Source organism: Lacerta agilis, chromosome 10 (genome assembly GCF_009819535.1).
Source record: "Lacerta agilis isolate rLacAgi1 chromosome 10, rLacAgi1.pri, whole genome shotgun sequence".
Classification (NCBI taxonomy): Eukaryota; Metazoa; Chordata; class Lepidosauria; order Squamata; family Lacertidae; genus Lacerta; species Lacerta agilis.
The window spans coordinates 70,245,829-70,272,407 of NC_046321.1; the positions used below are offsets into that span (position 1 = coordinate 70,245,829).

A 26,579-nucleotide genomic window follows, 5' to 3' on the forward strand; every position below is an offset into this window, starting at 1 on the left:
TGATGCAGCAGCAAAAACAAAGCTAATGCTATTCTAGGCTGCATCAACAGAAGTCCAGTGTTCAGATCAAGGGAAATCCTAGTACCACTCTATTCTGCCTTGGTCAGACCACACCTGAAATCCTGTGTCCAATTCTGAGCACCACAATTTAAGAGGGATGTTGATAAGCTGGAATGTGTGCAGAGGAGGGCAACCAAGATGATCAAGGGTCTGGAAACTAAGCCTTATGAGGAGCGCTGGGTATGTTTAGCCTGGAAAAGAGGGGACTGAGAGGAGATATGATAACCATCTTCCAATATATTAAGGACTGTCACATGGAAGAGGGAGCAAGCTTCTTTTCTCCTGCTCTGGAGGGTAGGACTCAAACCAATGGCTTCAAGTAACAAGAAAGGAGACTCCGACTAAACTTTCGGAAAAACTTTCTGACCATAAGAGCTGCTTGGCAGTGGAACAGATTCCTGTGACAGAGGTTGGGTGGCCATCTGTCATGGATGCTTTACCTGAGATTCCTGCATTGACTTCTGGGCCCCTTCTATGATTCTATGACATAATTTCATAATTTTGAATTTTAGAGGTTTAAATTACAGGGCTACACAAACAACAACAAAACACAATCCAACGATAAGTACTTGTAGTCGTTCCCAATGAGATAAACAGAAGTGTTTAAACACATGCTTCAACTCATCCTATTGGAGTATATGGCCCTGAGGAAGCCATCTCTCCCCTTCTTTAGATTGTCAGGACATACCATTGTTCCCATGAAGCACTGTGTCCCAAATCACAAAAGGAATGCCTCAAGCCACCATCAGAATGTAACTTCATGCCATTGATTAAATTTTAAAACCTTATAAAAAACCCTGATTAATAGAAAAAAATTGGGTGTCTGTGAGGGACCCGGCGTACAGCTTCCGGGTCACGTGGCCAGCATGACAAAGCCGCTTCTGGCGAACCAGAGCAGCACACGGAAATGCCGTTTACCTTCCCACCGGAGCGGTACCTACCCTGTTTCTCCTAAAATAAGACATAGCCATAAAATAAGCCATAGCAGGATTTCTATGCATTTGCGAAATATAAGCTGTTCCCAAAAAATAAGCCATACCCCGAAAATAAGCCATAGTGACGTGGTACCTCCCATTAAAACAGCCTGGAGAGGCGTGGCTATGCAGCGTACCGATGCGACGCGGTTAAAATAAAACATCCCCTGAAAATAAGCCATACTGTGTTTTGTTGGGCGAAAAAAAATATAAGACAGTGTCTTATTTTAGGATAAACACGGTATTTATCTGCTTGCACTTTGATGTGCTTTCGAACTGCCAGGTGGGCAGGAGCAGGGACCGAGCAACGGGAGCTCACTCCGTCGTGGGGATTCAAACTGCCGACCTTCTGATCAGCATGCCCTAGGCTTTGTGGTTCAACCCACAGCGCCACCCACGTCCCTTCCTCAAGTGCATAGAGAAGAGCAAATTTACTTAGAAATAGTGCAAACTGCATGCCTTTCACTCTCATTTGTGAGTTCTGCACTTTTGAAGTCTCTTAGATTGTCAAAGGAAAGAACATAAGGCCTTGCCTATAGTACAACCCTGATTCTGAATTGGAAACTAGAGCCAATCTCCCTTCACCACAGCGAAGTCACATGAATTCCAAACAGAACCAATGATAGCCACAATCTAGTGGATCAGAAGATGCATATTGTGTCAGTGGGGAATCTGTTCGTCTCCAACTCCCATCAGTCCCATCAGCCCTAGCCAACATGACCAATGGTCAGGTACGGTGGGAGGCTGTCCATTCATTCATACAGTAGGGGAACCCTATCTGAGAACATTTTGTACAGGAAAAAGAGAAAGGAGGAGCTGAGGCCAAAAGAAATAGCTTTTTTTCTTGTGGTTTATGGACAGTAGCAATATCATTTCATTTTTTCTAGACAGTTCATCTCAAAGCTGTTTACCCCCTGAAATTAATCTCTAACACTAGTTCTAAAATATCACATTTTCTCCTCAACTCTCTCCTTGGAGCATGAATTTTAAAACACAGTTAAAGACAACCATTAGTTGAATTCTCTACTTGCAGCCATAATAGGGAACATCTAAATTCAAGAGTAAAGAAATCACTTCCAGTTAATGTTGTCAGTGGTTATGTGCATAAATTTCAAGTTCTCCCAGCTGCAGGTCCATTGTGCTCTATTTTATAAATAAGGAATTGCACAGCTGACAGCAAAATTTCTATTAGCCTTAATACTTGTCTATGCTACCCTTTTTTAAAAGAGAAAAACAATGCTTTTTGAGGGTGATTTTGTTCATCTTTCAATGCAAATTAACTTGCCATAACATTATTGCCTCCTTCAATGACATATTTACAGTAATTAGAAGAGAGAGAGAGCAAAAATTCCAAACAAACGTAACAAATGATGCTTGCCAGCAAAGGTGACAACAAATAACTTCTACAGATTCTGAATGAGGCTGTTGGATTCTATGTTAACAAACTACTTCCTCTGTTTCTTGGTTGCTCCATTAGTTTTACAAGGATTCTTATGGTGGCATTCAAAACAACAGAACCAAATTCTGCCATGCCTCTGCATCTGCTGGCAGCCAACTGAATTACAAGAGAGTAAATCAAGGTGGCTCTATCTCTCCCCACCCCCACCCCACCCCTGCCAGTTTTAAATTGTTTTGCCTGAGGAAAGATGCAGAAGAGCTCCCACAACCTTATCTGTAGTATTTGAGCTGGTGGCCCCTTTCAACAGTGAAGAAAAAAACAGTTACAAATTGTTCCCAGAGCTAAACCACTTAATATCCTGGCACACTGTTGTTTGTAGCTCTATTCACCACTCCTGATTTTCATTCTGTAATCAAGCGAGAATGCACCGTCAATGTGGTGGCATGTGATGGTTCACGTGGGATGCTGCGTTTGATCCAAGAAAGCCCAGCCTCTGCTTGTTTTTCCTTTGCTCTGTCATCTAAAGGTGGAGAGGGAGACAAAGACAATATGAGCTCCTCACGGCTCTTTAGCAAAGACATGCAATTACAAACACAACACTGTGACATTTATTTCATTTCACTTTGCAAGATAAAAAAGATGAGAAAAACCATCAAGGAGATTATTTTGAAACCAAAAAGCTAAAGAAAAAAGAGGGTTCCTTGCAAGTGAGTATTTTTTAAATTGTTGTTGTTGTTCAGTCGCTCAGTCATGTCCGACTCTTCGTGACCCCATGGACCAGAGCACGCCAGGCACACCTATCCTTCACTGCCTCTCGCAGTTTGGCCAAACTCATGTTAGTAGTATATATTTTTAAAATATATATATGTAAATTCTGGGAGGCAGGTATTAGCACATTAATTTAGGGCAATTTCCCCTTCTTCACAGCAATTTATTGGCACAAAGATCAAAAATGCACACCCATAAACAGTGTTCTCATTACCCAGGCAAGATGGATTTTACTTTCCCTTCTCAAATCTAAATGTCTTGTTCACCTGTCTCAACTGTTGCTATCATAAATATATATATATGAAATGCAAGATTTAACAGATTTAACTGCAATCCCACACACACTTAGCTTGGAATAAGTCCTATTGAACAGAATGAAAAAATACTTATATATGCATACTGCAGGACTGTACCGCTACAAAGAGGAGGGCTTATTACAAGGAGTATTCACCAAGCTCAGGATCGAGTTCAGAGCCTGATTCAACTCTTTGGAAAAGAGCAAGAGTTGGTCAGAAGCACCCCCCCCCCAATTAAACTTTATATGGAAATAAAAACACAGCTCTTAACTTTTTTCTTTCTGGCAGAGTTTAATTAAATGTGTAGGCACAGTAGCTGCTTCTAAGCAGAAGAATCCTGCCGTATTTCAGAAGATAGCAAGTTTTCTGCAAGAGAAGCAACCTGCAGTTTGCCCTTTTTTGGGAGGGAGAACACAAAGGGATTTGGTTCACTCCCTGTGGTTTTGTGGGAAATGATTTCAAAGACTACAGTCAATGTAGAAATTCTCCCATGACAGTAGCCAGCAAAGGGTCAGCTGGAATGAGTCTGTTAGCACCTCGTACGACTAGGGGCCAGTCACCCTGGTGACTGTGGCGAGTACCCATGCTGGACCTGCCCCAAAATTCTTTGCGTACAATGGGTCCTGGGCCACAAAGGTCCAGGGGTTCCTGCCTTCCCCCACCACTACCTCATCCTGAGCTCTGTCAGGGTGAAGGCGGTCCAATCTAGTTGTAAGGTGCCGGCCCATTAGTAGTTCAGCTGGGCTCTGGCCGGTTGTTGTGCTGGGGATGCTGTGCTGGGCTAGAAGGAATGTGGCAAGGTGGTACTCCCAGTCCCCTTGCGTCATGCGGTGTAGGGTGTCCTTGGTGGTTCGCACCATGCGCTCTGCTTGGCCATTGGTGGCTGGGTGGAATGGTGCTGAGCGGATGTGGCGGATGGCATTCTGTGCTGTGAAGGTCTGGAATTCTTCTGATGTAAATGCGGTTCCGTTGTCCGAGATGAGGGTGTCAGGGAGTCCATGGGTTGCAAACAGCCTACGTAGTACCTGGATGGCTGCGGTCGTAGAAGTGGATGGTACCAGTGTGACCTCCAGCCATTTGGTGTAGGAATCCACCACTATGAAGAATATTTTTCCCTGGAAGGGGGGCCAGCAAAGTCCACATGCAGGCATGACCATGGTGCTTGGGCGGACTCCCAGGACTGGACTGGGGTCCTTGGGGGATCTGGGAGGGATTCTTGGCAGGTCTGGTAGTGTTTGACCCAGGCCTCTATCTCTCCGTCAATCCCTGGCCACCACACATAACTCCTGGTGAGGGCCTTCATTCCCACTACCCCTGGGTGTGTCTTGTGTAGGGCTGTGAGAACCCTTTTGTGGAGGGGCTAGGGAAAAACGACCCTGCTTCCCCATAATAGGAACCCCTTGTGGGCTGACAGTTCATGTTTTTGGGTTGTGTAACCAGTGAATTCTGGCCCGGGGATGCTGCTGGGCCACCCCCTCCACACCCAGTCCAGGACCAGGGAGATTACCCTATCTCTCGTGGAATGGTGCAGAACTTCTTGTGCCTGAATGGGGTGGTTGGGAAGCAGCTCCAGGCTCATAACCTCTTGTGCGGGCGCTGGGTCGGGGCCTGTTTCTGGTAGTGGTAGCCTGCTGAGGGCGTCTGCGTGGCCCATCGCCTTCCCAGGGTGGTGGATCAGTGCATACTGGTAGCCGGCAAGGAAAATTGACCACCTGAGGACACGGGGAGACAGCACTTGGGGGGGTCTGCTTCTCGGGGGCAAACAGGCCAAGCAACAGCTTGTGGCCAGTCACCACGGTAAAGGGCTGCCCGTACAAGAAATTGTGGATTTTTTTTTACTCCCTTCACAATTGCCAGACCCTCCTTGTCGTTTTGCAAGTAGTTCCGCTCGGCTGCAGTAAGCACCTGGGGAAAGTATGCCACTGGCACCTCTCTTCTGTCCGGGAGTTGGTGTCCCAGGACAGTGCTGATGCCGTAGGGTGAGGCATCACATGCTAGCACCACCGGCAGCCTCTTGTCGAAGTGTGCCAAGACCGAGTTTGAGACGAGCAAGTCCTTGACTGCCTGGAATGCAGCCTTCTGGCACTGGCACCACACCCAAGGCGCGCGCTTGTCTAGGGGCTCCACTGCTGCCGCCTTATGGGGGAGGAAGGCATGGTAAAAGTTCAAAAATCCCAAGAATGCCTGAAGTTTAGGCTTGCCCTTGGGTGCTGGGGCCTCACAAATGGCCCGTACCTTGTCACAGGTTGGATGGACCCCTTCTGCGTCCACCTTAAATCTCAGAAAGTCCACCTGAGGCACTCCTAGCAGACACTTTTCCCGCTTCACCTTGAGGCCTGCCGTCTGGAAACGGTGCAGGACGGTGCGGAGGCAGTCCTCGAATTCCTCTGGTGTGGGCCCGGCAATCAACACATCATCAAAGAAGGGGGCGACGCCAGGAATCCCTTCAAGGAGAGAGTCCATTAGATTCTGAAATATGCCTGGTGCCACACTGATGCCAAATTGCGGCCACTTTACTCTGAACGCTCCTCTGTGCATCACATTCATCTGTGCCTCTGCTGTGGCCTCATCCACCGGAAACTGCTGATAGGGTTGGGCCAAGTCCAGTTTGCCAAAAAAATTTTTTGACCTAGCCAGGGTGGCAAGGACATGGCTGACCACTGGCACTGGGTATGTGTAGGCTATGAGGGCCTTGTTTCAGGTACATTTGTAGTCTGCACAGATGTGGATCATTAGGGTTGACGGGTATGACAATTGGGGTTTCCCAGGGGGCATTAGGCACTGGCTCCAGCACTTCTTCCTCCATGAGCCGGTCCAATTCCTTGTCTATGCGGGGTTTCAGGGCGAATGGGACCCGGCAGACCTTGAGCCTGAAGGGTCATACGGCAGGGTCTAGCTGTAGGGCCATGGGGGCCCCTGTATGTCCCGTCAAAAACCCCCGGAAAGTCTTTGCATATGGTGTCCATGTCCACATGTAAGCTACTGCTGTTCACCCCGGTGACGGCTAGCCCCAGTGGTCCAAACCATGCCAATCCCAGTAAGCTAACGTAGGGGCCCTTGACTACCAGCAAGTCCAATTGCTGCTTCCGCCCTTGATATTGCACCCTGAAGGTCCCCGCCCCCATTGTGGGGACCTTGCATTTCTGGAAGTCCTGGAGGGTGAATGGGGCCAGCCTTAGTTTGGGACCCCCGTTAGGGCACAGTTCCCTTAAAGTCCAGGGCGAGATTATGGATAGAGTTGAACCCATGTCCAGCTCGATGCAGCACGGGGCTCCCTCTATCTGTACCTCTACCTAAATTTTCTCTGAGTTGGGATGGGGCAGTCTGTGATCTCTGTCGAATTGCCTTGGTACATTGGGCTGTGTGACCTGGGGCTCTTGGGTCAGTCCCCTGATGCTTGGCGTCGGGTGGGCCAACCCTGACATACCCAGGCAATATGTCCTGATTTTCTGCACTGCCTGCATTCTGCGTTGCGGAAATGGCAGGTCCTCCTCTCATGGCTCTCCCCACAGCTTTGCACAGTTCCCCCCTTCTCGTCGAGGCAGCTGTGGTGTGTGTGCTGCTTGAGTGCGCCGCTGCACTCGGTGCACCTCCTCCCTGTCAGATTCTGAGTCGTCGGTGAGGTCTTCGTGGTGAACCCTTGGTTGGGATGGCAGGCTCAGCCATGCCTCTTGTGCAGACCTCTCGGCAGCTTCGGTTGCCAGGGCTTCCTTCAGAGCAACCTGGAACGTGAGGTCCTTCTTGGCGTAGAGGCGTCGTTGCAGCTTCTCATCCCTCAGGCCACCGACGAGGCGGTGACGAAGCATGTTCTCCAACTTTGAGAAGTTGCAGAACCAGGTGGCTTGGCGGAGGGAGGTCACAAACCCAGTTATGGTTTCCCCAGGGGCTTGCTGCTTTGCGTAGAAGGCATTTCAACAAGCTACCGCCGAGAGCTGCGGCAAGAAGTGCCCCTTTAGCTTTTGCATTATTGTTTCGTAAGAAACGGTAGCGACATCTTCAGGCGCAAGGAGAGCCGGGCGATTTTGAACGTCTCCTCTCCGCAGATGCTGAAGAATGTCGCCCTCTTCTTGTCATTGTTGGTGACCCCTTTAGCTTCTAGGAGGAAGGTGGAACGGGTGGCGTACTCTTCCCAGTCTCCTGATGCTGCATTGAATGGCAAGAAGCTGCTGTCAGTTGCCATTCTGCGTTCCTTGGGTCCTGGAGCTGAAGCCTGGACACACGGTGCAAGGCAGCGGTGTGGCAGGTAGTGATGCTGCAGTGCAGAGTGTGGTGGTCATAGAATCATAGAATCCTAGAGTTGGAAGAGACCACAAGGGGCATCCAGTCCAACCCCCTGCCAAGCAGGAAACACCATCAAAGCATTCATTCCACTGTCGAACAGCTCTTACTGTCAGGAAGTTCTTCCTAATGTTTAGGTCAGTGGGATCCCACCTTCGTCGCCAGTGAAATATACTCGGAGTCAAGTGTGAATTTCATGCTCTTTATTCAGCTCATAGTAGCAAGGAATGAGTCTTTCCCCAAAATGTCTGCTATATATACATTATTTACACAAAGGGCCCCACGTGATTGGCTACTGCTACCAAATCAGGTGGGTGGGTATGCTGGGGGGCCATAAAAATTTGCTTGCCTGACCCAGGCCTGGGGGTTAGCCACCTTTGTGTTACTTGATGGGAGCCAGTTATAACAGTTAAATGTAAGTTGTAATTGGTGTGGCTGAGAGGTAAGGGCATGCTTGTATACGGTATTTCTTGAGACTAACGTTGATTCTGGTGTGTAACTGTGATATACAGAAAAATGTATTTCCCCCTTCTAACAATAAATCATAGAATCATAGAGTTGGAAGAGACCACAAGGGCCATCCAGTCCAACCCCCTGCCAATGTTAGCTTTTTCTAAAAAAAACAAAACAACCTACATTGACAGCTATCTAAAAGTGGGATTTATAATGATGTCTTTGTTAACAGTCAAATATATTTTATGTAACTGATTAATCAATCAATCAATCATTTGACACCTATTTACATCCCACTCTTTCTTCAGAAAGCTCTCCATGTCTCCCATTTAAGCACCAATCAGGTCCACAGCGCCTTAGCTTCAACAATGCATCAAGACAACTCACTGATTGATTAATGAGATTAATTAACCAGAGTATCTATGGAAATCTTCTCTTTACTACCTATTGCATTTAATTTCTGCGAGGCTGGATTAAGACTTCTGACAAAAGGCAATTTTCACAGGAAGAACCCCACTGTGATCTAGCTGAGAGGTTAATTCTTTTTACATGCATGAAGCTGTCTACTCAAACTCTGCTATGTAAAATATAAATAAATAAATAACCAACCTGTTCTTTAAGCTCAGCTAGTTGACTGGAGAGCTGCTTGACCAGGCTCATGGTGGACTCTAATCTCTCATGCAGGTTTCTGATTTCATTCTGTTCACTGTCACCTTCGTTGCTGACCAAGGACATAGCTCTCATCCGAGGGAACCAATCTAAATTCTTTTCCTGCACACACACAAGTAGAAAAATGTTAGTTGTGACTTAAATATAAAATGAGATAGGGTGGAGTGGAGTGGGGTGATAGTATGAATGATTTCTCAAGTGCATAGTATGATAGTATGAATGATTTCTCAAGGATTCGCCCAGCTCAGTGACTCTGACTGTAGAAGACCTAGGATTAGCATAGGAATTTACATATCTGTTTTCCTAGCCAACTGGTAGCTGCTTATCTGTAGGCAGTTCCTGTGAGATGACTCACTGCCCATGTTGTTGGGTCATTGAGATATTCTCCCGGCCACATGGCAGCTGCTGGTGGGTAGGCAGCTGCCATAGGCTTGCAAGAATGAAAAATGTGAAAGGTTTGCATCATACAGACACACTTGTCATTGGCTGAAGCTCCCTGTCCAGTTTACACTCAGCAGCATAATGTCCTGGTTTTCCGAGTGTAGGTTGGACCATCTGGGTGGTGGATATGGCATTCCTGGAGGGGGCACCAGGGTTCCAGGGAGAGAGAGGATTCTGAGGCAAAGGGCTGAGCAGTAGCAAGATTCCAGCGGGTTCTAACCTAGGTTCTGTATTCCTTTGGAGAACTGAGGCACAAGACTTTAATAAATATGGTTTATTCATCTATTTACATCTTCAGTCTGCATGGAGAGTCCAGATCTTGCAGCATGGCCATCTCAAGCAGGGCTTCTTCCCCATAGTAGTGCAGCACTGCAGTCAAAGGCATCTCTCCCACCCAGCCTTCAGCCAGCCTGCCCAAGATGGAGCTCAGCCTGTTCTCTCCCTTCTTCCCAGCACCCTTACTCTAAAGACTCTCTTTACCTGACACCTGAAACACACACCCCATCACCATGGCAACCTCTATCTGCCCAGGCCCAAAAATTCCTCTCAGATGGGCCACCATCACCTTTTGTCATGTTAATGCCTGTATCCCAAGTGGGGCCCTGGCTTGGAAAGGACACTTAGCCTGTATTTTACTTCTGTCCTGCAATTTTTACTTCAATACTCCAAATAATCAAAATCCTACAATTTATTAATTTCTAGGGTTTAGGGAGGCCCCCCAATCTATAACAATACTTTATTGGTTGCTCCACAGTTATCTCAATCTGATTTGGGATGTCCTGCTGCTTTGCTTTAACTGCATTCCCTGTATGTGGGAAGCAGGTGGGAAATGAGGGACAGAAGGGGCTTGTCAACCTGGGAAGGTAGTCCATCTCTAGGAGAAGGAAAACTCGGATGCTAAACTTCTGCTGCCTTCAGGAGAAATCCCTCAGGCAGTTGAATGGCGCCTTGTCTGCCTCCTTCTGGCAACTCCTGCATCCAAGCTCTTCTTGGATTGCTCTTCTTTCCTTTGGACTGCATCAGCGAGGCTGAGAGGGGGTGTTGTCTTTGGGGCAGCCCAGGAACTCCATACACACTGCCCAAGCTTATACCCCGGGGACAGAGGCATAGCAAGGTCAGGTGGTACCCAGTGCAGAATTTTTGGGGGGGGTTTGGATCAAAGTTGTTGAGTTTTTTCAGGGAGGAGGTAAAATGTTGAGCTTTTTTTTAGGGGAGTCACAGTTGTTCAGCTTCTTTGGGAGGAGCTAATGATCTGCCAGTGAACTACCGCAGGTGTCCAGTGATCTACTGGTAGATCGCGATCTACCTGTTGGACATGCCTGATCTAGTCCAACTCCCTGCAATGCAAGTATCTTAACTAAAGCATCCATGACAGATGGACATCCAGCCTCTGCTCAAAAACCTCCAAGGAAGGAGAGTCCACCATCTCCTGAGGGAGACTGTTCCACTGTCTAATAGCTCTTGCTGTCAGAAAGTTCTTCCTGATGTTTAGTGGAATCTCTTTTCTTGTAACTTGAAACCGTGGGTTCGAATCCTACCCTCCGGAGCAGGAGAAAACAAGCTTGCTCTATCTTCCATGTGATGGCCCTTAAAGTATTTGAAGATGGCTATCATCTCTCCTCTCCTCTTCTCTAGGCTAAACATACCCAGCTCCCTCAACTGTCCCTTATAAGGCTTGGTTTCTAGACCCTTGATCATCTTGGTTGCCTTCTTGGTTGCCAATTTGTCAATTTCCTTTTTAAACTGGGGTACCCAGAGCTGGACACAGGACTCAAAGTGTGGTCTGACCAAGGCAGAAGAGAGTAGGACCATGACTTCCCTATACTTCTTATTCCGTGAACTTCCCTGAGACACCCAGGTATAGGGTGGTATATAAATTAAATTAACAACAACAACAACAACAACAACGATAATAATAATACTTCTGCTTATGCAGCCTAGAATAGCATTGGCCTTTTTTGCTGCTGCATTGTACTGTTGTATGTTGAACTTGTGGCCCACCAAGACGCCTAGATCCTTTTCACATGTGCTGGCTTTAAAATGATTTTTGTGTATCTAGGGGGTGCACTGCCCCCCCAGGCTATGCCCATGCTCAGAGCAATGAACAGGAGCCCTGGACCGCCATCCTCTCTCTCTCTCTCTCTCTCTCTCTCTCTCTCTCTCAACAATCTATAATATCACATCAGATCCAATAGGGGCCAAATCCACTGCCCATAAAGGGTTTCTGGAGTCTCAGTGAAAAGCTTTCTGAAAAGTGTCGTTCTCAGCTGGCAATGGAAAAAAGCTCCATTTGAAAGGCATGCATGGATGAAACAGCAGGAAGCATAATGTGTGAAAGTAGCATGGAAACATGTACAATGCTCTTCTTGTCACATGCACACATGCCATCACAGAACTAGAAAATTAACTCGGACTTCCGGTTCGGCGCGGCCATCAGAGAGAAGCGCGGAATAGCCCCTCGGGGAATTTCGAGCAACTTCGGGAAATATTTGGGGGTTTCGCAAAGGCTCTGTGACCCCTATACCCACGAGGGAGTACCTTGTGGTCTTAGCACCCAGCGGCGCCAAAGCGTGCTCTCCCGATCTGCGGATTTTTGCAGTAAATCCGCAAGACGGGATCGAGCTGCTGGCGCAAGGGGAGCATCGCTATCCCGTTGTTGCGCAGCCTCTGGCTTCAGATGAAAGCGCTGGATTTCTTTAAAATTAGATCGGATTCGGACTTAAGGAGTGGGCATGATCCCAGTAAATTCTAAATAATCTGGAACTTTGGGAAGAATTCGTACAGCTGAAGGGCGCAACAAGGGAGTCCGCCTGACAGCGGTGAATAAAATGGCGCAGGACAAAACATCACAGGAGTGATCTACAGGTTGGAAACCTACGGAGTGAGTAATTAAATTTATTTAAGACCTTTTCTGCATATGAGAAAGGCACTGTGGATAAATTTTGATGTAACTGAACTTTGGAGTAGTGGAGAAACCTTGGGAGACCCCTGGAGAAGTCCCTGCTGAGAGGTTGGGGGTGGAAGATCGCCTGCACCTCAGCCCAGTATATAAAGCCTACCAAACAATAGCTCAGGAAAGGAAGTGCTGTGGAAGGGGTAAAACCCATCCAGAGGGCACGGAGACATTAACGTATTAATTCATTTGTATCTGGCTTTGATTTGACCAAGTTGGTGGCAGAGGGACTGCAGTGGGGGGTTCTTTGAAAGACTGGATATTCCAGATCCCATGCCGGAGAGATCTGTGGTGGAGAAAGTCGTATTCCCCTGTCGGGGGGGGGGGGCGGATTACAAAGCCCATCGGGGCAGGATTAATAGGCTGAATAAGGGAAATCGAAACCCCCAGTCGGGGGGTGGATTACAAAGCCCATCGGGGCGGGATTATTTTATTTAAAGAGAGATCGAAACCCCAATCGGGGGGGGGGATTACAAAGCCCATCGGGGCAGGATTACAAAATTTTGTTTTCTTTATTGTTGGTATAAAGGATATCAAACTTCTCATGTTTAAGACTCTTTGACTCTATGCGCTGGTGTTAGTGGAGAGTTTAGGTGGATTGTAACTTCAGACTCCCTTCCTGCTTCTTTGTTTCTTTTGGATGGTGTGTGGGAAAAATAACAGTTACATTTTAGCCTTCACTTCTGTAAAGAAAGGAAAGTGACCAGAAGTGTGCTAACAGCTGACACTGTGTGGCGATTGCCGGTACTGCTGATCTTGCTTTTTCTTCTTTTTAGTAAATAGGAGCTACCTTCAGTGGATAAAAATAGGATTTGACAGGCTCTCCCTCTAGTGGTGAAGTGCTGTTATTGCAGGTGGTTTAAAATTCAGTATGACAGGAAGAGAATTATAAAAGAATCCAACAACCCCATTGGATAGAAGACCCTCCAGACAGGAGGAGGTAAAAGATTTGGAAGTATTGTGGCAAAAAATTAAAGAAGAATTTAGACAAAATGAACAGCGGATGGAGAAAAATTGGAAAATGTTCAGGAAACATTAGATAAAAAGATAGAAGGTGCAGTTGGAGAATTAAAAACAAAAATACAAGATTTGTCAGTAAAATCAAAAACTATGGAAGATTCATTGAAGAGGACCCAGAAAGAGGTGAGAGCAACAAAGAAAGAGACAGAGCAAGTGAAGGAAGAAGTGACACAGATAAATAAAGCACAGGAGGAGATGTGGGACAATTTGGCCTTGATGGAGATGAGGCAAAAGCAGATGAATTTGAAATTTCGTGGCATAAAAGAGGAGACAAATGAAGATATAAAACAAAAATTAATTCAAGAATTGGCCAAATGGATGGATTTGAAGGAAGAAGAGGTAGCCTACACGATTTCTAATGCTTTTAGAATTACAGTAAGATCAGCAAAGGCTAAAGCTAAGAAGTTCCCAGGCGATTGTTTGGTCATGTTTAATTCTTTGGAAATGAGAAATACTATCTTAAGATTGAGTTACACAAAGAAGTTGATAATTGATGGAAAGTAAATTATCGTGTTTAAAGAGATCCCGACAAGATTTTTACGAAAGAGGGACACCTACAAACCATTGGTGGCCTTGCTTAAGAAAAAAGAAATTCAACACAGATGGAAATACCCTGAGGGGATCTCTTTTTACTACAAGGACAAAAGATTTAAACTGACAGATGCATTAGAAGTGAAGAAATTCACAAGAAGATATGAAGAAGATCTGGGGAAGCCAGGAGCAGCTGGAACAGCACCAAGTAAAGGCAAGATAGAGCAGGAAAAGAAGAAGAAGAAGAAGAAGAAGAAGAAGAAGAAGAAGAAGAAGGAAGGAAGAGGAGGAGAAGCTAGAGGAGCTGGGGGCGCATGGAGGAGTGGCAGAAGAAGAGGAGGAAGAAGAGGAATCTGAGGACGAGGAGGAAGAAGAAGAAGAAGATATTGATAATAATAACACTAAACTTTAATAGATTTTTTTTAACAGAAGAGAAAGAAATCATGGCTTTAAAAGTAATTTCATGGAATGTGAACGGATTAAACGATAAAAATAGAAGAAACAGGATTGGACATGTGTTAAATAGAAGAAATTTGGATATAATTTGTCTTCAAGAGACTCACATTGCAAAAAACACAGACATATTTTAATTAATAAAAAGCTTGGAAGAGAATTTGTTTCCTCCGATGTTTCAAAGAAGAGAGGTCTAGTAATGTATATAAAAGAGAAGCTTGAACCAAAACTGATCTCTAAGGATGAGGAAGGAAGAATCCTAATAGTACAAATTACACTGCAAGGTGAAAAATTATTGGTAATTGGAGTATATGCACCAAATGATAACAAAGCAGATTTTTTCAAAAATTTGGAAGAGAGATTGACTGAATTCATGGACCAGAAATTGATAATGATGGGAGACTTTATTTTATTTTATTTTTTTTATTATTAAATAAATTTTATTGTTCTTTAAAAATATTCTTACATATCTCACATATGTGAATGAATATATACAAAAAAGGAAAACACAGTCCAAAACATATGTCTACATTCACTGTCCAGAGAAAGGAGAAAAAAAAGGAAAAAAAAAAAAGGGGAAGAAAGAAAAAAAAACAAATGAAAAAGAAAAAAGAAAGAAAAAAGAAAAGGAGAGAAAAGAAAAGAAAGAAGTCAGAGGGGGAGTAAAGAGACTCCGGCTGACATACATGGTTAAGCTTCACACTCAAAAAGAACTTCCACTGCTTTAACAACGCTTCATATTTTAAATAAATTACCTTGTTCTATCTGTCGTTTGTACATATTTCACAAATTTTATAGATCTTCCAAACATCGCTTTACTAACTTTACTAACTTTAATTCCTTTCATTATTCTAGACACAACCAATATCTTCTATTCTTATCTTGTTTCCCCAAATATTCATTTATATATTTCCATTGATTTTTAATTGTTTCTTTAGAAGCACCTCTAATGTAGTTCGTCAGCTTCGCTAGCTCCAGATATTCTACAATTTTACTGACCCATTCGTCTTTTGATGGTAACTGATCTCCTTTCCAATATTTGGCCACGAGCGTTCTTGCGGCGGTTGTCACGTATAGAAAAATATTTATTCTATCTCTTGGTATTTCATTGGTAATTATTCCCAATAAGTATAGCTCTGGTTTTTTAGTATACGATATTTTGATCAGCTTTTGCACCTCTTCGTGGATCATCGTCCAAAATTCTTTAATTTTGGGGCAAGTCCACCAGATGTGGAACAACGTCCCGATCTGGTCTCTACATCTCCAGCACTTATTGTTCCTGGAGTTACTTATCTTGGCTGTTCTTTCTGGTGTTAGATACCATCTATGGTGTACCTTCATGAGATTTTCTTTTATTTGGTAAGAGGCTGTAAATTTAATGTTTTTCGTCCAGAATTGCTTCCATTTATCATATTCAATTTCATGCCCAAAATCTTTTTCCCACTTTATCATGTTGCTATTTTTTATATCTGAGGTCTGCTGTTCACTTTTTATTAACCTATATACTTTGGATAACATTTTTTGTTTGCAAACAATTATTTCATCTATTCTTGTTTCTTTATTTTCAAACCCTCTATTTTTTAAATCCTGTTGAAATATCGCTCTCAATTGAAGATACTCTAGCCAGCTTATGCCAGTAGATCTCAAGTCTGCATAATTTCTTAATTTTGGATTTTCTTTCTGCTCTTCCACTAATTCCTTATAGATAGGCCATCTCCTTTTAGTCGTGTTCTTAAAAGTTGAGGTGGCCTCCACCGGTGAGATACACCAGGGTGTTTTTTTCACTATTTTTGTTTTAATTCTTTCCCAAATTTCAATCAGCGCTTTCCTTACCAAATGATTATTGAATCTTTGGTGCATTTTTAATTTCTCATAAAAAAGGTACCCGTGCCAGCCGTAGAGCTTGTCCCAGCCTTCCAATTCTAATGTTTCTTTATTTTCTAATGTGATCCAATCTTTGATCCAGATCCACCCTGCCGCATCATAATAAGTTAATAAATCCGGAACCCCGAAGCCGCCTACTTCCTTCTCGCTTAACATAATTTCTTGTTTTATTCTCGCTTTTTTCCCCTGCCAGATAAAGTCCGCCAGATCTTTTTGGCAATTCTTTAAGTACCTCGTCCCCACGATTACCGGTGCTATTTGAAAGAGGAATAGGATTTTGGGAAGTACCATCATTTTTATCATTGAAACCCGTCCTAATAAAGATAACTGTAGTTTCTGCCATTTTTTAAGTGTTTCTTTAACATCCTTCCAGAGTCTGATATAGTTGTCCTTAAATAAATTTGTATTTTTGTTAGATATCCACAGACCTAAGTATTTAGCTTTAGTTTCAATTTTTAATCCCGTTACTTCTTCCAGTCTTTTTTTCTCCCATTCCCCCATATTTTTTGTTAATAATTTGGACTTTTCTTTATTTAGCTTGAAACCTGAGTTCTTCCCGAATTCATTAATTTTCTCTAATGCTTCTTGCAGACTTTCTATCGGGGATTCCACTGTAATGATTACATCATCTGCGTATGCTTTCACCTTATAATTATAATTTCCCACTTTTATCCCTTCAATTTTCGTGTCATCTCTTAATGTGTTGAGGAGAATTTCCAGGGTTATAATAAATAACAATGGGGAAAGGGGGCAACCTTGCCTGACACCTCTCTCAATTTCGAAACCTTCCGACAGCTCATTGTTTATGATTAATCTAGCTGTTTGTTTGTTGTAAATACTCTTTATCCCGTTCAAAAATTTTTCTCCAACTTTCCACTTTTCCAGATTTTTCACCATAAAATTCCAGGAAATGCTGTCAAAAGCTTTCTCGGCGTCCACCAACAGCATTGCAATTTTTTTGCTAGGGTTTAACTCTGCATATTCCCATAAATTGATTATTGTTCTGGTATTATCTTTAATTTGTCTCTCGGGGAGGAAGCCTACTTGATCTTTATCTATCACCCTTTTTAATAATCTTTTTAATCTGTTTGCCGATACCCCTGTAAAAATTTTGTAGTCTATATTTAACAGCGATATCGGTCTGAAGTTTTTTGTTAATTTTAAATCAGCGCCTTGCTTAGGAATTAAAGTTATCAAGGCTTCTTGCCAGGAATTAGGAATCTTCTTTTTTTGCAAGATCTCATCCAATATAACCTTTAACTTTGGTATTATTGTCTCTTTAAATCTTTTGTAATATATTACTGGGATTCCGTCCGGGCCGGGAGATTTTCCTGTTTCCATTTTATTTATTACCTCCTCTATCTCTTCTATCCCAATTTCTGCATTTAACATGTTATATTCCTCATCCTTAATTTCTGGCAATTCTTTCCCCTGTAGATAGTTTTGCATTTCCCTTTCTTCCTCCCCTTTGTCCTGATATAAATTTTTATAATATCTCCAGAATTTTGTCTTAATTTGTTCCGGGTCTGTTAACTCCACCTCTCCATCCAATATTTTATTTATCACCCTATTTACTTGTCTTTCTTTCGCTAGCCATGATAACATTCTCCCTGGTTTATTTGCCTGTTCGAAATATCTTTGTTTAGTCCAGAGAATCTTCCTTTCTACCTCTTTATTTATCAAATCTGAGAGGTGGGATTGCAGATTCCTGATGCTCGATCTTAATTCTTCGCTCTTCGGATTTTTAACCAATTCCAATTCCTTGTCTCTTATTTGCTTATTCATTTCTATAAAGTTGTTATTCTTCTCTTTCCTGATTTCTTTCATCTGTTGAATCCCAAATCCCCTCATGTAAGCTTTACTGGTGTCCCAAATCACCATATTATCCGTTATTTGATTTTCATTTATTGCAAAAAAATTCCTTTAATGTCTCTTTTGCTTTATTCACTCTTGCCTCCTCCCGCCAAAGTTCTTCATTCATCCTCCATCTCCCACTTGTACGTTTCCTAAATTTCATCTCTATCGAGACTGGATTATGATCGGAGATGGATTTATTTAAAATTTCAGTTTTTCCCACATTCAACATTAATTTTTTTGAGACCCAGATAGCGTCAATCCTCCCTCCAGATTTATGTGCTTCCGAGTAGAAGGTGATATCTCTGGCACATGGGTTTTTGGTTCTCCAGGTATCATGTAAATTTAAATTAGTGACCAAATTAAAAAAAGATAGTGGAAGTTTACCAGAGTTGGTTATTTTCTCCCTGTCCGTTCTGTCCAGGTCGTTAGATATTACACCGTTCTGATCTCCCATAAATATTATATCCTCCCCTGCAAAATCCCAGAGTTTTTCCTCCAGGTTCCTGTAAAATTCCTCTTTCCTATTATTGGGAGCGTAGAAACCGACCAACACAATTTTTCCAGCTTCCGATTGTATCTCTACAATTAATATTCTTCCTTCCTCATCTTTAAATAATAACTGAGGTTGTAACCCTGGATTAATATACATCACTACGCCTCTTTTTTTCTCTACCCCCGCTGCTATAAATTCCTTTCCCAACCTTACATTCTTTAAGACCCTTGTATGAATTTGGGAAATATGGGTTTCTTGTAAGCAAATGATGTCCCATTTTCGCTTTTTCAATATACATTCCACCCTATTCCTCTTTAGCTTACTGTTTAGACCGTTTACGTTCCATGAGACACATTTCAACGTCATGACTATAATTCTATCTTTATTCTCCTTTTATGTAATTAATAAGAAAACTCTAAAGAAAAAAGAAAAGGAGGGAGAAAATATGAAAATTAAAGAAAAGGGAAAAGGGGGGAGAGGGCACAAAAACAAAACGAAACAAAACAAAACAGAAAAAAAGAGAATCCACGGCGCCCAAATTGCATAAGGGCGACGTCAGTTTAAAAATAACACTTTCCCTGGTCCAATTGCGATTTAGTCAGTCGGAAGAAACCAAGGGAGGTCAAGTTGAGCTTAGTCCTCCGTTGTTCCGACCACCGCTTTCCTCGTCGTTTCAGTCGTTTGGAATGCTCTTTTCTGGTCGTTTCTCTCCACCCAGTTCCTCCCAATATTTTCTCCAGAAAATTTCGGTGTCGTCTACAGATTTAAAGAGTCTTCTTCTTTCCTTAAAAGTAAACGAGAGTCCCTCTGGGAACTCCCATCTGAACAGAATTCCATTTTTCCTCAATGCCGATGTTATAAACTTATAATTCTCCCTCTTTTTGAGCAGACGGGTCGGAATTTCTTTCATTATTTCTATCGTGTTTCCATACATTTGAAGAGGTTCTGCTCTTCCTTTTAGCAAAAGCTTGTCTCTCAACAGCCTTGAATTTAGAAAGATGAGGCAGTCCCCTGGACCTTTCCTGATTTTGGTTTTATTCACTTTTATTCTGAAGATTTTTTCTATGTCCAATATCAGCTCTTCTTCTGCCACTTTCAACCACGCCGCTATTGCTTTTATGATTATTCCTGAAATATCTTCATCTCGATTTTCTTTAATGCCCCTCAGGCGGAGAATCATCTCCTTCTGCCTCATCTCAAGAACAGCTAAAGCGTCCAAAGTTTCTTCATGTATCCTCTTTAATTCATCTAGTTCCAGTCTATCTTTTTCTTGGTATCTTTTAATTTCCTTTTGTTCTGACTGTGTCTTTTTAATGTTCTCTTCTTGTTTTTGCAGCTTCTCTTTAACTTCTTGCACCGTTGCATCTAGTTCCGTCTGTTTAGCTGTCATTTGGTTCACTTGGCCTGATAATTCCAGGATTAGGCTTGAGTTTTTCTCAATCTTACTTCCCATTAGCTCCATCTTTCCATCCAGCGTTTTGATATTCCCATCCAGCATTGTTAATTTGTCGCCTATGTTTTTCTCCATTCTCTCCATAACTGTCATTAGCTCTTTCATCTCCATACTAGTGTCGTTTTCTATAATCGAATTCCTCCGTTGGTGACCCAAAGCTGCTGCGTAGCTACTGGATACTGTTGTTTTTTTAGTTCCCATTGGTATATTGCTGCAGCTTATGATTTTTCAGTTCCTTTTTACTTTAACTTTATGATATTAGCTTACTTCAACACCCGTTTCCTTCTTTTTATAGGGAGTTCCCTTTGGGGATATTGCTTAGCAGCTGTCCATATCCACTCCTTGTTTTTTTAAGTGTTGATTTCCCCCGTAATTCTCGGGGCGACCACTGGGTGGCGTAAGTTCAGATAGTTGCTTTGTTTCCAGCTGTAGTTTTGTTTATGGCCGCTTGAGGTCGCGCTTCTCTCTCTTTCTCTTGCCTCCCTCCTTCCTTCCCTTACGGTCTGCTTTCCAGCACCTCTTTGTCTCCTCCTTCCGCTTTCTCGTTCGTCTCCCTTCCTCCTACGATGGCGGCCCTTCCGCTGACTCAGCTTTCTCGAGATATTCCGGTAATTAGAAAGGTTGTTAATTATCTCACTCGCTCTTTCTCAGGGTAAAAAAGCTTGACTTTGTATGTTTGCACGCTCTTCACCTTCCCGCTCCCCCTTTAGCGGTTTCCTCTCTTTCACTTTGTCTTGCGTGCTTTGTTGGTTTCCGTTTATACCCTCCCAATATCGTTCAATCCGCAGGGGGATAGTTTACGATACTTTCGCTACAGTCTTAGTTGTTTTATGACAGGTATTTCACGTTGTATCACAGCCCCCCTTGCTGTTACTGTCCGTTTCCGCCTTGCAGATTCACCACGTCCTCTCCCTCCGATATCGCCCCTTTGTTCCGGGGCTACGCTATTGTTTATTTATGTATTTAGTTCTTCTATATTCGGGGGAGTTTGTTCTTTTGCGGTCTGTATTTTAATGGGGGAAAGTTCGGCGCCGCTTTGCCGAGATTTGGGGCGTGTGTGTTGCAGAGGGGTTTATGCCTGTTTGCACGGCGGTCTCCCGGTTAAATCTTTCGCGCCCTTTCAAGGTTTGTTTTTTGGGCAGGAGACCCCAAATCGTGCCGCCGTGGGCTTCTGCCCCCAGAATCCCCCCCTGGGGTCGGTTGACTCACGCTTCGTCGCCCGTTTTCGCCTCTATGCAACACTGGTCCGCCTCGAGATAGCAGGAGCGCGGATCCCCACCCGGCACTAAGCACGCCGTCCCGGAAGCTCCTGTGCTGGAGGAGACTTTAATGGAGTAGTGATGCCAGCATTGGATAAATCGTTTACAAAGAAAACGGCAAAGGAAGGCAAATTACCAAAATCCTTTTTTTGATTTGACAGAAAATTTAGGCCTTGTGGACATTTGGAGGTTGAAGCATCCAACCACAAAGGATTTTACGTTTTATTCAGAACCAAATCAAAGTTTCGGAAGAATTGATCATATTTGGATAACAAAGGAATTGATTGGAAGGGTATCTAGATGTGAGATAACACCAAGGACTATGTCAGACCATAATTCGATTGATTTAGAATTGAAGAGTAAAGAGAAGAGTCCCATCAGATGGAGAATGAATGATAGTTTATTTGATGATCCAGAAGTTGTGAATAAGGCGAAGCAAGAAATAACTGACTATTTTAGTTTGAACTTACGAAGAGGAACCGGGCTGGATGTGGTTTGGGATGCGAGTAAAGCCGTAATGCGAGGATTTTTGATTCAAAAGAATAGTCATCAAAGAAAGAAAAAAGAAAAAAAGAAAGAAGAAATTTTGAATCAATTGATGATTTGTGAGAAGAAATTGATATTGAAACCAATGGATATTCAATTAAAACAAAATATAAAAATATTGCAAACTCAGTTCTCCATGCTGGTGAATCAAGAGATTGAATGGAAAATTAAGCAGATGAAACAAAAAAGTTTCGAATCAGCCAATAAGACTGGAAAGCTATTGGCTTGGCAATTAAGAAAGAGGCAAAATCAGAATGTAATTAATAAATTGGAAATTGGAGATGGTGTAACAGAAGACCCTAAGGAAATTAAAAAAGCCTTTCAAAGATATTATAAAAATCTATACCAGCAGGAGAAGGAGAATGGAAGAAAAATAGATTTATATCTTGAAAAACATAAATTGGATAAAATTCCGAAAGAAAAGGTGGATTATTTGAATACTCAAATTACGGCAATGGAAATACAGGAAGCGATTAAAAGAATGAAATTGGGGAAATCTCCGGGACCAGATGGACTGTCGGCAAAATACTACAAAATTCTCAGCGAGCAACTGATTCCGGTACTGAAAGAGGTAATGGATAACATTTTGGAAGGAGGAAAGATCCCTAGTACGTGGAAAGAAGCATATGTAACTTTAATACCTAAACAAAGATACAGATCGACTAAGTGTTAAGAACTATCGGCCAATTTCCTTATTGAATAACGATTATAAGCTTTTTGCGGATATCATGGCTACAAGATTGAAGGGAATTTTGAATGAAGTAATTCATAAAGACCAAGCTGGTTTTCTTCCTGGTAGACAGTTAAAAGAAAATGTAAGACATATTGTTGATGTAATAGAATATCTGGAAATCAGGAATGATAAACCAGCGGTATTAATGTTTGTTGATGCGGAAAAAGCCTTCGATAATATTTCTTGGCAGTTTATGAGGAAGAGCATGATAGGAATGGGAATAGAGGGATCTTTTTTGAGAGGAATTGAATCAATATATTCGGATCAAAGAGCAAAGTTAATAGTCAATAATGAAATAACAGAAAGTTTTGAAATAACGAAAGGTACCAGACAAGGTTGCCCGCTGTCACCTTTATTGTTCATAATGGTCCTGGAGGTTTTAGCTAGAAGGTTGAGAGAATGCCCAGAAATAAGAGGAATTAAAATTGGTGCAAAAGAATTTAAGTTAAAAGCCTTTGCGGATGATTTGGTGGTAACAGAAGAACCCCAGAACAGTGTCCCGAAAGTGTTGGAGGTGATGGAGAAATTTGGTCAACTTGCAGGTTTTAAACTGAACAAAACCAAGACCAAGATGATGGTGAAAAATATGGAGAAAGAGAGGATAGAAGAATTAGAACAAAGAACTGGAATAGCCGTAGCAAAGAAAGTGAAGTATCTGGGAATCTGGTTAACTCCCAAAAATATTAATTTATTCGAAGATAACTACCAACCAGTCTGGAAGGAGATAAAGAAAGATCTAGAAGTTTGGACTAGATTCAAATTATCTTTTAGTGGAAGAATAGCTGCAATTAAGATGAATGTCTTGCCGAGGATGTTATTCCTATTTCAAACGATTCCAATAATTAAAGGAATAGGACAATTCAAAGAATGGCAAAAAACATTGACAAGATTTATCTGGCAAGGGCAGAAACCAAGAATAAAATTCAAATTGTTGATCGATAAGAAGGAAAGAGGGGGCTTTGCCCTACCAGATTTGAAATTATATTATGAAGCGTCCTGTTTGTGTTGGATAAAAGAGTGGATAATATTGCAAAATACTGATCTTTTAGATCTAGAAGGATATGACAATAGATTTGGATGGCACTCCTATCTTTGGTATGATAAAGTAAAAGTTCATAAAGGTTTTATGAATCATGTGATAAGGAGAGCCATCTTTGAAGTATGGGAAAGGAATAAGAGACTTCTAGAGAGGAAAACCCCATGGTGGATCTCACCGATTGATGTTCTTACATTAAAGAAAGTTAATATGGAAGGTAAAAGTTCCACATATGGGGATTTGTTGATGAGAACAGAAAGAGGTTGGAAGTTAAAGCCATATGACCAGATCGAAGATACTTTCACAGGTTGGATACAATATCACCAGGTGAACAATTTGTTGTTGGAGGATAAAAAAATTGGTTTTGAGGATAAAAAATCTAGATTACAAACTGAGCTATTAGAAGGTAAAGGCAAATTTTTGACAAAAATGTATGATTTGCTGTTAGAATGGTATACTAAAGATGAGTTGACGAAAGAAGTGATGATAAAATGGGCTATAGACTTTGGGCATAATATTGAATATGATGCATGGACAAAATTATGGAAGGAGACTTTGAAATTCACTGCATGTGTAGCTTTGAAGGAAAATGTTTACAAGATTATGTATAGATGGTATTTGACTCCAGTGAAATTATCAAAAATGTATAGAATGCATGATAAGATGTGTTGGAAATGTAGACAAGAAGAAGGGAGTTTTTATCACATGTGGTGGACTTGTGGAAAGGTCAAGGCTTATTGGGAATCTATCTATAATGAACTTAAGAAGATGTTTAAATATACTTTTCCAAAAAGACCTGAGGCCTTCTTGTTGGGATTGATGGGATATGAGATCCAAAATAAGGATAATGAGAATATATTAATGCACAATAGTATGACTCCAGAATTCTTAAGAAGACTGTAGAGTTTTATATTTTATAAAAAAAATGAATGTAGTTGTATGGCTTCTAAAAATGATCTTCAAAAAATAATACAAAATATTATAGTGGTAAACTTTTAATACTACAATATTTCATTATGTCAAACAAAGACAGTGACCATTTCGCATGGGGGTTCTGTTCCCAGCATCTGTGCACGGCAGTGGAGTGTGTATCAGTGTGCCCTGCCCCTGTCCTGCCTTTTCCGCATCCAAAAGGACCTGTACATCGGCAGTCACGCGTCAATTGGACGTGCCTAAAATGGTCACCAACTGAATATACATGGGCTGCAATTCTAACCCCACTTACCTAGGAGTAAGCCCCACTGAATTCAATAGGGCTTACATCTGAGTAGACATAGTTAGGGTTGCACTAACCATGTTCAGCAACTGTTCGACAATTTATGCTGAACAAAATGTTTCCTTTTGATCTACCCTTTTACATCATGTTCCAAACAAATTTTCATTAAATGCTGCATGAACTAAAACATTTTATACTTTAGATATGATTTGACTGATTTGTTTTTCTTCAGCTAATCTGATGTCTTTATGCTATGCATCTTCCTTTTTATGAAATATGATAACTTGTTGTCGTTCAGTCGTGTCCGACTCTTCGTGACCCCATGGACCAGAGCACGCCAGGCACCCCTATCCTCCACTGCCTCCCGCAGTTTGGCCAAACTCATGTTAGTAGCTTCAAGGACACTGTCCAACCATCTCATCCTCTGTCGTCCCCTTCTCCTTGTGCCCTCCATCTTTCCCAACATCAGGGTTTTTTCCAGGGAGTCTTCTCTTCTCATGAGGTGGCCAATATGATAACTTAGTTGGTCTCTAAGGTGCTACTGGAAGGAATTTTTTATTTTATTTTGTTTTGACTATGGTAGACCAACACGGCTACCTACCTGTAACATGAAATATGTTGTAAGCCTACTTTTATCATGTGAACACCCAGTGAGGGAGAAATGAACTACCTGGTAGCTTTGCAGCTAAACAGGGTGACCAACACATAATTTATAATAAAATGTTCTGAAAGACAAATGGCAAACAACCAAATTCAAATTCAATGCACTTATCCCAATCCAATAAATATAGTCTTGTGGCCATTCTGGCAGCAAAAGGAGGTATTGTTTATAAGACCAAAGATGGTATATGATTCAAGGCTGTCTAATCAATCTTCTCTCTGCAGTCTGGAATATTCTGATGGAGGATGAGAGGGGGCTTATCTTCAACATCTACAGGAGGTCAATGAAAACTGTGTCTATGCCATGAATTCAGGAGATGGTCTTAGGCGAGTACCCTTCCCTCTCATAGCTCCTCCTCATGTCTAAAATAGGACTAACAACTGTGGCATTGACGGAGACAGTAGCGCCAACTTGGGCCCCAGATTGTGGGTGCCCAGTGCGTGTGCGCCACATCACATGATGTCATGACGTGACTTCACATTGATGCACGCACATGCTTTGGCACCATGGAGGCGACTAAGCACTTTATGAGAGGGAGTGGGGAGCATGGCCAAATAAAACTGCCCATCGCTTCTGATTTGTGGTGCTATTAATGGAAAGCAAGCAAGCTGTCAAGGGAACAAACAGAAGGCACTTCCTTTTTCACAGCTAGGAATGAGGAGGGGGGAAAGAAAGCTCTGGCAATGTTAGTGCAAACTCCCTCCACACACACCCCTTTTTGTATCTTTTGTGGTTTTGCTGACGTGCTGGATGGTCTCTCCACAAGCCTCAAGTCCCTTCATCTCAACTTACTTCTTTGGGAGAAGGTGGCAATTACCACCAAGTAAACGTGCATAGGAATGGGGCTATGCCAGAGCTGATGCAGCCACTACTGCTGCCAGCCCAGCCACTCTCTAGCCTGCAGTTGGCACAAGCGGCGCTGCAGCTGCCACCCGCTAGGCTGGTCCCTGGCATCCCTGCACCCACAGCCTCACCTGCTTTTCCGGCTGCAAAGTTGCCAGAGTTTCCCCACCCTGGCAAGCAGCTGACACATTTCAGAGCAGGTCCCCATCCCAGCTGCTGAGTTCTCTGCACTGTTGTCATGCTGATAACACTTTTCTTACAGTTGCCCATTCGTGGCAAGGTGAAGGAGGGCAGGACACATCG

The 26,579-nt window shown here is 42.6% G+C and overlaps 1 protein-coding gene across 1 annotated transcript in view; it reads right to left on the reverse strand.

The window, feature by feature from the left end:
* Positions 1-2,863: 2,863 nt before the first annotated feature.
* ITPR2 (inositol 1,4,5-trisphosphate receptor type 2) overlaps positions 2,864-26,579 on the reverse strand; it is a 347,129-nt gene continuing 323,413 nt past the window's right edge. Inside the window, exons 56-57 of the mRNA XM_033163298.1 lie at positions 8,838-8,999; positions 2,864-2,953 (exon numbers count right to left, since the gene is read on the reverse strand). Coding sequence (XP_033019189.1) covers positions 2,864-2,953; positions 8,838-8,999 — 252 coding nt within the window. The remainder of the gene's footprint in view (positions 2,954-8,837; positions 9,000-26,579) is intronic.